The sequence below is a fragment of the Esox lucius genome, chromosome 25 (assembly GCF_011004845.1).
Source record: "Esox lucius isolate fEsoLuc1 chromosome 25, fEsoLuc1.pri, whole genome shotgun sequence".
Taxonomy (NCBI): Eukaryota; Metazoa; Chordata; class Actinopteri; order Esociformes; family Esocidae; genus Esox; species Esox lucius.
In genome coordinates, this window is record NC_047593.1 from 12,915,565 (window position 1) to 12,928,106 (window position 12,542).

Sequence of the window (12,542 nt, forward strand, 5' to 3'; positions counted from 1 at the left end):
GCTGAAATATTATTATCAAAGACCAGACTTGGTTAAGTCCCCAGCCTTTGAAATGGAAGGAAAATACAAATAAAATCGGCTGTTCACAAGTTTCGAGGTGACATCATTTAAACACCACCCACAGAGTGGGACCTCGGTGAAGACAGGCTAACAGTCTGGTAACTGATATACGCCGGCAATGGTTTTATTTTTGACAACAAAAAACTAACATTTATAACCAAGATATGTTCAGGGCAATGCTTTTGTAGAGGAATATTAAATGCCTTTATTCCAACCCCTATACAAATCCAGGCAGGTTCTTTGAGGGGCCATTTTGTCTTTCAAATGGAAATCCCAAAAAGGAAAACAAACAGTTTTCAGCAAGCATGAACAGTGTAAATATCCTCATGCCAGTCCCAATATGGCCTTTGTGGGCACACAGGCAAACCGCCACTGAGACAATGTACATTTGTCTTATTGTATAATAAATTCCCTGATACCTCAGTCAGCAGCCAGTCACTACTTTGGTCCCACCCAGGCCACTACTTTAAAAAGGCGAACGCTCTCAAAAACCATGCCAAAACGTATTCCGTTTAAGTTCCATCCATCTATACAGCAGAACCACAGTTGAATCACCACGGCTTCTCTAACGGTCCGCGGTTCAAGGCCAACAGCTTCAAGTTGTCATTGTGAATGGAAAAAAAAAAGTGCTAAATGGAACTTTTCACAGCAGTGTTTTTACAGTAGCCGAGTGGCAATCATGTGTAATCACAATCTCCAGCATCCATCTCCCAGAACAGGGCCCAATAAAAGTCCGTCACCTGACTCACAGGGGGACTCCCACAGGGATAGAGACGTTTCTATAACACGTTAAATCGGCCACGGTCAGCTGGAGACATTCCAGTTTAGAACCTCCCCCCAGATACTGACCCCCCCCCCCTGCCCAGTCAGTTTCATGGTTGAGACCACCCACTCCGGGAGAACACAAAAAGGCAGACGGGCAGTTCTTTTTAAGTCCCCTCAGCCACTGTGAGGTTTAGGACCAAACTGCCCTAAACCTCACTGTTAGCTTGGGGTTAGGAGCGACCCGGACCTACTGAAATGTGCTTACGTCAGGTATGAATCCGATCTCATTCAGGTGGTTGCTGAGCTCCGGGTCGTGAAAGGCAATCATCTGGGAGAAAACGGTGAGGTACTCTGAAACAGGTGCAGCAGAGAGGGAGCAATTTAAGTCGGTCCAGATATAAAATCAACACAACATTTTAACTATCTGTGGCACCAAAACATTTGGGTGTCTGTTGGAGAATGTTTCCCTAAGGGACACGACCCCTGGAGTCAAGGTAACAGCACAGTACATTTAATATTGGCTAACCCACAAATAAAGATTTGCATAATTAGTATTCTCTTTCTGTAAAGAGAAGAGATCGGATCAGGACTGAAAAGCTCCATCCCGTATCTTAGATCTAATAATTCTCGTATCTCAGCCGTACTGTAATTACCTGATACCGCAGCATCAATGTTTATGTACATAGAAGATCAGATTAGGTTATTAAACCATTTGATTATTTACTATAGGTTTACTCCTTGGTATTACATCCCCGTTTTCAAAAAAGTTGAGACGCTGTGTATAAATTTAAAGAAAAACAGTGCAAATCATTTAAACTTTATATTGAATAGAAAATAGCACAAAGACAACATGTCAAATGAAGAAAATTAGTTATGAAATAAATGTTATTGTTTTTTGAAAAATTTCGTGCCCACCCAATTTGATGTCAGCAACTTAGGTGGGACAAGAACAACAAAAGACTGGAAAAGTTGTGTAATGCTAAAAAAGAAAACCTGGTGGAACATCTCACAACTAATTGAATTAATTGGCAACATGTCAGTAACATGATTAGGTATAAAAAGAGCATCTCAGAGTCTTTCAGAAGTAAAGATGGGGAGGGGTTCACCACTCTGTGAAAGACTGTGCAGGCAAATAATGCAACAATTTAAGAATAACGTTTCTCAATGTAAAATTGTAAAGAGTTTGGGGATCTCATCATCTACGGCATAGATCATTAAAAGATTTAGAGAATCCGGAGAAATCTCTGTGCGCAAGGGCCAAAGCCGAAAACCAATTTTGGATGGCCGTGATCTTCGGGGCCTCAGTCGGCACTGCATTAAAAACAGACACAATTCTGTAGTGAAAAATAACTCCATGGGCTCAGGGACACTTCCGAAAACCGCTGTCTGTGAACACAGTACGTCGCTGCATCCACAAATGTCAGTTAAAACTCAGCCATGCAAAGAAGAAACCAGCACCTCAACTCTTTTGGAAATGGGCTTAGTATAATAAAATTACTAAAACCAACACAGGTGAGATCAGATGAGACAGCAAGACAAACAACACTCCACACTGGTTTCAAGTTTGTCCAGTTTCAACAGCCGAGCAGTATGTGTCCGTCTTTGTAAATCTATACAGGGCTTCTATTCTTTCGGTGTTCATTACAGCTTTGGAAATCAACCCTGAGAAGGACGGCCTCTTGATTGTCCCGTTTGATTTGGAAGTTATTATTTAATGCAATACAAGTGTTCTTCCGTTTTCAGCTTTGTTGAGGAGGACACAGTACCTATTATGTTCCTAGGAAAGCTTTTCTTAGTGGCTTAACTTACAGTGAAGTTCAGCTGCCAATATACGTACAACATAGTCTTAGAGGCCAGGGAGGTGTAAACAAAACAATTCCGTTTTATAAATACAGACATTACTGGTACACACAGAACAGGTCATGATGACGGAGGCCAGTGCTTCTTAAACAAGTGTCAGGGTACATGGAGGGACTGACCTTGGATGACATGAGAGTTGTCCTTCAGGAAGAAGTTATACAGGTATTTGGGGATGAAGGCTGACATACAGGCATAGGCCAGGGCTGTGAAAAAGGAAGAGGAAAAGAGGGAGTGCGGCAGAGACCCATACAAGGCTTGTACATGACCAGCCACGCTATTGACCAGTGACATTATTTTAAAGAAGAACAGAAAACCCTTACCTTCATTGTTGAAATTCAGCCAGAGAAATGGTGCACAAAGTGAATCCAAACCTGGGCAAAACATAGGGTGTATAACCACACTGAATTCCAAAAATATGACTTGTCTGCCCCCTAGTGGTTCATTCACCCCAACAGAGTATTGATCAAAGTTATCACTGACAGAGGGAGAGCAGGACAGAGACTATGGCAGGGAGTGTGTGACAGAGATAGACAGAGACTATGGCAGGGAGTGTGTGACAGAGATAGACAGAGACTATGGCAGGGAGTGTGTGACAGAGATAGACAGAGACTATGGCAGGGAGTGTGTGACAGAGATAGACAGAGACTATGGCAGGGAGTGTGTGACAGAGATAGACAGAGAGACAGATGTCCCACCCTGCCAGTAGACAAGCTCAGGATGAGAGACCACCCAGGCCTTAAGCACACGCCTGAACTTTCTGTGGCCCTGTGGCGAGGATAGTAACTCATCATACTGGTGACAGCGAGGGATGTCCACCTCAATCTGTAGGTAACACAGACAGACAGACCCACACAATACACACGAGTGAACTCAGGCTGACAAAACAACTGCCATCGTCCTCACTGTGGTTTAGAGCATGATACACTTGTGTCCTCTACCAGAACAATCAGCAACCATTCATGTCCGTTTATTTGTCAGTCATTAGCTTTCCTTTGTGTTTCCTTTAAAAACTAGAACTTCACTGCAGTTTTTAAAACGGCTTTACTTCATTTACAAGAATCCGTACGAGGGCCGATCGCTTTAAAAAGTTAATTTAACAGTGTGTAAGATCTGTTCCGCGACATGCTAGCCAGTTAGCGCGGCGGACGTGTTAGAACGCTGAGGTACCTGTCGGTCGGTGGGTATGGACGTGTCCTTATCAATGGCGTCATATTTGGCTTGAATGTCCCCCTGGCAAGAGAAGAACAGACATTTAAACAACTGAAACAGCTCCCGCTATCGTTACATGGCACCGTTTCATCAGCAGTTGCATATATGAATTTCTCTCTTTAATTATCAGCCTACCTCGACTCCCAGGAGCGCGGCCCAGGCCAGTCCACGTACGAGAGGAGGAATGTCTACCCTCGCCTCCTTCCACACATGGTTCTTTTTGTACGGGTATGCCTGAGGGACCCAACCCACAGAATGATTTAATAAAACGTTTGTTTAACCAGGTAAGCCAGTAAGAACACGCCGCTATTTCACTATAACAATCTAGTGGATCTAACATTTAGCTGGACTTTAATTCTACGTCCAAACAATTACTGCAGACCGAGGCCTGGACGTACTTCAAGGGAAAAGTTATCCCATCCTGGGAGGGGAACCCGTGATGATTAAAGAGTGCATGAAAGGGGTAAGTGTGTGTTCAGGACACGGTCAGCGTGACTTTGGATAGAACTTCTTTCCATTACAGGAATCCCTGGGAGCTGAGGGTCTTAAAACTGTCATTTCATTTTTAGTTCTGAGTGTTTGAGTGTGCCTCGGCATGCCTGTGTGTGTGTGTGTGCGCGTGCGTGCGTGTGTGTGTGTGTGCGACTGTGTCTGTGTGTGACTGTGACTTGCTACGATTGTGATATGTTTCGGTTTAATCTACATGAATTCACTATATGGTGAGTTGCTCCTGGTTTGTAAATTACTTATTACTGAGATTGAAAGACATCCTCAAAACAAACACTTTCTAAACTACAGCTCGCTAAAGAATTCCTTTTTCTAAATACACCCAATTGTAGTTCAGAGTAGTTAAAGTAAGCATTTCAAATAAATATAAATACTGCCCATCTTTCTCTGTGTGTGTGTGTGACTATGTGACTGTGTGTGTGTGTGACTGTGTGTGCGTGACTGTGTGCGTGTGTGTGACTGTGTGTGCGACTGTGTGTGTGTGTGAGACTGTGTGTGTGTGTGTGTTTTAGAGCTCAGGACCTTGAGAAGCCTGTCAAAGAGGATGATGCGGATTAGTTGATACTCTGTGTCCCTTTCCCTGATGATGAGTGGCAGGTTAACGGTGCAGGACAGCTCATTGCTGCTGTTGGACTGGGACAGACTGGACTGTCTAGGGGAGGGGGGGGGGCAGACAGACAGAGAAAAACAGAGAGGGGGGGGGTAGAGAGAGATGGAGGGAGAGAGAGAGATGCAGACAGAAAGAATGACAGAGAAAAAGACCAAGAGAAACAATGGAACAAAAAAAACATTTACCATCTCTGTCACACAGTGTGGAAAAAAACGACAGGCTGGAGAGGAACGGACTTTCAGTCAATAAGTGACACTTAAGAATCAGAGGATCAAAGGATTCTTACTCGTCTTCCAATAAAGGGTTATATGCCTCTCCTGACACGTCTTTCAGTCTCTGAAAGAGAGATGTATGTTAGATTTTCACACACACACACACACTCACACACACGCACGCTCAAGTCGAATTGGGTGTCTCAAGTGAACAACTAATTGTTGTTTTGTGCGTGTGTGCGTAGTACACTGACCGCTACAGTAAAAAGGTCAAGACCATTCACCAGCGCAATACATTACTGCAGGTGTTGTAAGGTCACATTAAATCAAGCAATCCCAGAGGTCCCCTCACGTTTTTCAGCTGACACAGAGAGAGTGTTACGGTCGTGTCATCCAAGAGGAAGCTTCGGTCTCTTCCTTGACCAAACGACTCTCCATCCTCCAGCAGGAAACTGACAGAGAGAGAGAGAGAGAGAGAGAGAGAGAGAGAGAGAGAGAGAGAGAGAGAGAGAGAGAGAGAGAGAGCATCGGATGCCAACTGTTATGGCTGCCGTTCACCTAGCCTTCACGCGGAAGAACACATTCTCCATATTTCTCCTTAACTAGGCTAGTATTCAATCCAAAAATGTGTTGCAGAAATTCCACGTTGTGGAGGTAACATTGACCGAGATCCAGTTCATGGTGAATACTACACGCCCGCTCAACCAGACCCTAATAAAGCCAAGACGCATACTGTACGCCAAGCTTTCAGATTGAATCCTGGCCAAAGCCTAAGAGCAATAACATTCAGTGGACCATGGATGCCCTCTGCAACGCTTACTGTTATTGATCTGAAATCACTGAACATTCATTTGATGATAACTACGGTATTAAACTGTCACAGAGACACAAATACAATTCAGATACAGATTCTCTTTTAGTTAGTGCTTCGAGCACATTTACACGACTCAAAACAACACGGTCACGTTAACACCTGCAGCTCAATTCCGACCCACCCCCACCACCAATTGATCTTTTCGAAAGATTAACTCAGGGGGGAAAACAGAAGTGATGTGCGGGTGTAAACGCAGCCTGACAGCTCTACGTGGAGAAACAGACGGGACATGATGTCAAGTACTTGGGAAGGGTGCAGACTGGAGGCTTGGACTGGATGATCTCCTTGTTGGTCAGCTCCTTCTCCAGGTCTCCCCCAGCCAGACACCACAGATGGTACACCTCGTCTATGGACCTTTCCCCCAGGTAGTCCTCATCGTCATCTGGGACATGATTGATTCATGAACAGAATTTATAGGGCAAAATAAAAATGCCCTATTCACACACACACAACGCGACGGGAGCAAACACCTCTCTACAATCTATTGAGGATTATAAAACAAGGCTCTTAATATGGCGTTGTGCGGTTATTCGTGGTGCCCCAACGCCCGCCTTGACCACGGTCGTCTGACCGCTCGGATCGGGTTTGAAAAATGTGCCGTTTAAAGGTATGACCTTTTAAACCAGGGACAGTATCTCCTACTCGAGACCTTAAATGTTAGGACTGACGGCAGCGTAAACCCGGGGGGGCAGGGTTAAGTGGGGTCGTTCTGCGTGTGTTGACCTTTGCAGAGCTGGCCGATGTCCTCCGGGAGCTCCAGGTGGGCACAGCGCAGGGAGGAGGAGAACAGGCCAACGGGCTGCTGATACAGGGTGTAGAGACACGACACGCCCTCAAACACTGGGTCCGCCAGCAAGTCCGCGGGAGTGGGTCTGCAAGCACGAAACATTGACGAGAACGCTCTCTCCGCAACACAGATTTCACTATCACTGCTGCTATATGTTATTACAATTATCTAATCAGAGCTCATTTTGGATCCCTCTCAGCTATCATGACGAAATACCAACACTAATCGCCACTTCATTCTAATTTCTGGAGTGGAGTTTACAGTAATGGGCCCTGTCGTTTGACCTTAAAGCAATTCTGTTGCAAGACAAATGCATAGGAAAAAGGCATTGAGAACGGGCTTTGTAGCAGGAAATGACGGTTAATGCAACAGTTAAGTCCACATCATACTGTTAAAATAACTCTGGTTGGGTTACCGTCTGGAGGGCTGGAAGGTGAGGCATTTCCTTAATAAGGTTACGACGTTCTTCGGCAAATCCTGTAAGGCAACATCGACAGTCACATTAGTAACGCTACAATTCCGACCCGCAGCCCCAATCGCCCTCCGCTTTCATGGCTTTCCAACATCCTCAAGGAATAAAAACCTCCTAAAACCGCCTGAGAAAGGTTAAAAGCATTTTTACAAGAAAACACTTTGGCAAATTGAGGGCATATGACTTTCATTAACACGCATACACACGCACGAATGCATGCACACGGCTAGCAGTTACAAATGCTGTGTTTTGGTACATATGTCGGCCGGTTTTTACGGTGGCAGGCCAAAGGAATCAAGTGTAATAGTGACTTATGATTTCAAGCTCACCCTAATGGCATCCAAGCATCCATGCTCCTCTGCAAGGACTGTGACGATGTCATCAATACAACCTAAGGGGAAAAAACACAAACAAGTACTCAAACAGAAATGTAAACGACCCCATCAAAAACCCATTAAACTGTGGCGCATAACAGAATATTACATCTGAGTAATATTCTGTTACTCAAATGACCTTGGGGCCTACTAATGCAGCAGGCCGGCCCTGCAAAAGACTTCGAAAACGCGTTCACTTACCGAGAGTGAGGATGAATTTTAACTTCTCGCTTATTTCAATGTTCTGCAGCAGTCCTCTACCCTGTGAATGAAAAACTGATGAGAAAAAGTACATCTTCCAAAGCACAGTGTTACACACTAGTAACCTGTTAATATCAGTAATTACTGTCAATTGACAGATCAATTAGTAATATGATCAATAGATAATAATAATAATAATACATGGGATTTATATAGCGCTTTTCAATGACCCAAAGATGCTTTACAAAAACAAGCAAAACAAAGAACACTGAGAAATAAAATATACAACAACAAAGGGGCTATGGGAAGGCTTGTTTAAACAGAAATGGCTTAAGGCGGAGTCGGAAGGTGTTAAGAGAGTCAGAGTCAAGGATGGATTGTGGCAGTGAGTTCCAGAGCCGGGGAGCAACCCTGGAGAATGCCCTATCACCAAAGCTCCGTAGCTTGGATCTGGGGATGATGAGGTGGCCTGCTGTACAAGAGCGGAGTGAGCGTGAAGGTTGATAGTGTTGAAGAAGGTCCGAGAGGTAGGGGGGAGCAAGTTTGTGGAGGGCTTTGTAAGTCAGGAGGAGTATTTTGTATTCAATGCGCTGTTTGACAGGGATCGATCGATCATTAGGGCACGGCTTGGTTGTGTAAGAGAGCTTACTGTACATAGCTCAAAGAGCAGGACCCCCAGAGACCACACGTCTGTCTTGGGGCCCGAGGGCAGAGGGTTGTCCCCCTGGGAGGTGTCACTATGATGGGCTGGGCCCTGGGCGATGACCTCTGGAGCCAGGTAGGACGGGTACCTGCGGACAGGGGTAATGGTCCAGGGTCACTTTAATACCCTGCAAGGCCTCCAGGCACCTTTCACAGAACTTTGACAAGGTTTGTGCTGTGTCTTGAATTAAATTCAATAAAATCTCAGTTCCATTTGACAATAAAACGACTTTTTAGGTGATTCTTTTTTGCTTCATATGATTTTCAAATGACGTACATGCATATCAAAGTATCACTTTGACACAGATAGGGTCATAACGTCGTCAAACCAGATGTTTTTTTGTTGGAGACTAGATAACACAGGACATCCGAGGTAGTAACACGCGCACGTGCACGTGCACGCAACACACACACACACTTCCCCGGTCCAACAGGATATTACAAACAAATACTGTAGAACATGGCCCTCGGGTTTTGGATAAGACTTCAGCTATCTATTACAGACCAGGACATGAAACAGTGGATTACTTTAATATACAAAACCTGGTTTTCATAAACAGAAAGATTACTCTCCCTTAAGCAGAAATATTATGATGCAGTAACTCATTCTATTTCACTCCATCAATTTGAGGAACAGTACGCAAATGCTCAATGGTGTTTGTTCACAGAGGGTCCCCTGACCTAATATAGACCTTCTTCAGTTTCACAGTAACCTTCCAGGATCATTATTATGTTTCTTTGTGTCATAAAGAACATAACTGAAAACCACATGGCTGGATAAAGGAAGGCTTACCCAATAGGAAAGTCCACATCAGCCCCATGGTCTGTCATATGATATAGGCCAAACTTAGCCAGCTTCACCCTGCCCTAACGAACACAAACATGAACAGAAAGTAGGACAAAAACAATGTATGTCAATAGCATTGCAATAATACATTTTATACTTGGGGCCAATTGTGCTGGAACAACTTCAGCAGTATTTAAAGTATATTTCATTTTCCACATATATTCAGCTCACGTTATCATTTTAATTCATTTTTGTCACAGCTCCATTCCTGAACGTTTTCCCCATACCAGCGGTAGAGGATAGTGCTTAATAACCCAGAGCAATGTGCTTCCATAGTGGAGACAGACAACTGACGTGACTGTGTCGGGATGATGCCGTGGCTGTTTTAGGTGAGTCCATCCGCAACAACTAGCGCGGCATAATTAAAGAATCTCGGGGGAAGAAATGGAGCTGACGAAACCAAACGGCGTCTACAGCGCTAAGAGCAAACGGAGAACCAGGTCAAACGTGAAGAAAGAAAACAAAAAACAAATCCATTTAATCGTAAAACGCCTCAAGGTTCTTAGTCCGCGACCAGGCTGTGTGTCTGGAAAACCTCCTCAAAGCCTTTTGATTGGGATGAAAGTGATCTGGCAGGGGTACCTTTCCATCCATAAGGACGTTCTGTGCGTTGAGGGCTCGATGCACCATGCCATGTTTATTCATGAACTCCAGGCCCTCCAAGGTCTCATAGGCAATCTGCAGCACCTTGTCCGTGCTGGGAGACAGACAAATATAAAACACATTTACAGCATGCTATAAAACACACCTAACGCCTAGTTTCAGAACCTGTGGCGTGTGGTTAGAAAGTCTTTGTTTATTTTTTTAATGGATGGAAACTCAGAACGTGTTTGTTTTTTTTCCGAGCAAAGGTTTGCGTTCGCTCTGTGTAATAAATAGACCGTTGTGTTGTTTTGTCCACCTACTGGGTCTTCATATACGTAGGTGAGGAGTTATGGTGTTGCAGTATGGGATTATGAGGGAAGAGGCAAATGCTTTTGTCCAAGTCAACACAGCGTGTCAGGGTTAGTGTTTTGGCCCAGCCCAGGCTGAAGTCATGCTGGCTGGCTTTTATTCAGTTCAGCTATTATAATTCCGCTGACAAAAATAAATTGCAATTCCTCTAAACTTGCAATAGCAGAGTACACGAAGTCTCACCTGACAGTTGCGCCAAGCTTCTGGAAATCATTTAGACTGCTCTCGTAGTGTTCAGCCACAACAACCAGTCGTTCTGGAAGACAGAAAAAGATAAGGTGGGTGGTAAAAAGTAGTGTAACATGGTCCATCAATTTCAACCCTGATATTTAATAGCTTTTTTTTGGTCGGTGTATGATCAAAACAAAAACAAAAATCCCAGCATACATTTTCATTTAAAATATTTTTTAAAGAACCCATGTCCAATAATAAAAAAGATACAAAGTGGTGTTTTCTTCATCTTACTAAAAATAATGGTGTTTTTTGGTCCCAATAAATAACAGAAAATACAAAACAAACAAATAAATAACCAAAATCTGAAACTGAACAAAAAAGACCCCACTTCAATACTTTTTTTGATTGCAGAGCTTATGGATTGGTTTCCAATAGCCATGAGGAATCTTAAAAATTAAAAGCTTGCACCATGTTGTGACAGAACTCACATATTTAATAACAAAGCTTTGAAATATGTAGCCTACTCAGTCATTTATAAAATGATTGTTCACCAAGCCCACAGAAGGAATGGAAAAACAAAATGTTATCTACAAAATCTGACGACAAAGCGTCCAGGGATCAGGAACTCAAATAACATCTGGACGTGAAAAAAAAGGATGAAACGATGAAACAAGTAAACTTTTAACAACTTAGGAAGTCCATGAAGACCGTGTTGTGTATACTCAGGCCAAACATCCTTCACATTACAGGGCCCTAAAAAACTTGATGGGCTCTTCTAATAAGATCAGTACAGTGTCGACATTTAGTTGATCATTTTCCGTTTTTGTGAGACTTATAATTAAACACATGCTTGTAGTAATGTGCAACACAAAATGAGATTCGCAAAAACATTCAGTCATTTTAAAGTCTCCCAGATGTAATGGACAAAAAAAACACTTCTTAACAATAGACATTTTTGAAAGCCGAGGGCATTTTGAGTTGAGGCGCAGTAATCAATGATGCAAGTACCTGCGATTGGTTTAAAAGACGCCGCTTAAAACCAAGTATGAGTGGGGCTGCGATGGAGAAAACAGGAACCGCCTATTTTAATGAAACCAAATGTAGCAGGTGTTAAAAAAAAACACCTATAAGTACATCCCCCACACATTGATGGGGAGGTTCTCATATGAACTGATCAACCACTCCCAAAATGAAGGAAGAGTTCAGATGGAGGGTTGCATTTTTTTGACTAAAAGCTCCCTTTTAATTTCCCCCGAAAACCAGAAAAATCTGCATCATTATAGGCCCGGGGGAGCAGTCAATTTACTCACGTGCCCCCGGTTTTCTCTTCTAATTCATTTCTATTAAAAGCTCCCACAGGGCGAATGAAGTAGGGTCATGGGTTAGAATCAGGGCTGCATTTCGCCCCACCTTGTTAAAGGTGCAGCACAAGATTGGGGGGCCAGGGTGGGTGGTGATCTCAGTTAACCAAAAAAAGTCCTGCCCAATTGGTCAAGTGCTTCATTAACGGAGGAATAGTAGAAATTATTCTCCAAAAAACTTAGGTGAATTGCAGCGACAACAGTGCACATTCAAACCATCCCTCCCGCATGCCCTGCAGTTTTAGGTAGCATTTTGGTCAATACAATTTAAACAGCTGTTAAAATCGATATGCATTTATTAGAAGATATTCCACAGTGATGCAGATATATACACTATCCACAGCTTATTTTTTTCACATGAAAAGATATTGGGTGAACTCTATAGAGTTCTAGCCACAAGAAAATGAGTGGAACCCGGGCTTGCCACCGTCTGCCATTCCAAATCATTGCAGCGGAGGTGGTGGTGACCACGATACCAATAGAAGAGAAGGGCGCAGCTTCAGTTGTCCAATAGAAAGCCTGCAATTTATATTGTGGTTTTGTATGCACACAGAATCATTTCTGGGTGAATCA

At 43.5% G+C, this 12,542-nt stretch overlaps 1 protein-coding gene across 1 annotated transcript in view; it reads right to left on the minus strand.

Moving 5' to 3' along the window:
- Window positions 1–12,542, minus strand: part of tbck (TBC1 domain containing kinase) — a 47,615-nt gene that overhangs the window by 33,832 nt on the left and 1,241 nt on the right. The window contains exons 3-20 of the mRNA XM_013140655.4: window positions 10,618–10,690; window positions 10,063–10,177; window positions 9,427–9,500; window positions 8,581–8,722; window positions 7,932–7,992; window positions 7,686–7,747; window positions 7,300–7,361; window positions 6,821–6,969; window positions 6,341–6,479; window positions 5,576–5,675; window positions 5,298–5,347; window positions 4,924–5,053; window positions 4,030–4,128; window positions 3,853–3,915; window positions 3,381–3,507; window positions 3,006–3,056; window positions 2,805–2,888; window positions 1,091–1,176 (exon numbers count right to left, since the gene is read on the minus strand). Coding sequence (XP_012996109.2) covers window positions 1,091–1,176; window positions 2,805–2,888; window positions 3,006–3,056; window positions 3,381–3,507; window positions 3,853–3,915; window positions 4,030–4,128; window positions 4,924–5,053; window positions 5,298–5,347; window positions 5,576–5,675; window positions 6,341–6,479; window positions 6,821–6,969; window positions 7,300–7,361; window positions 7,686–7,747; window positions 7,932–7,992; window positions 8,581–8,722; window positions 9,427–9,500; window positions 10,063–10,177; window positions 10,618–10,690 — 1,667 coding nt within the window. The remainder of the gene's footprint in view (window positions 1–1,090; window positions 1,177–2,804; window positions 2,889–3,005; window positions 3,057–3,380; window positions 3,508–3,852; window positions 3,916–4,029; window positions 4,129–4,923; window positions 5,054–5,297; window positions 5,348–5,575; window positions 5,676–6,340; window positions 6,480–6,820; window positions 6,970–7,299; window positions 7,362–7,685; window positions 7,748–7,931; window positions 7,993–8,580; window positions 8,723–9,426; window positions 9,501–10,062; window positions 10,178–10,617; window positions 10,691–12,542) is intronic.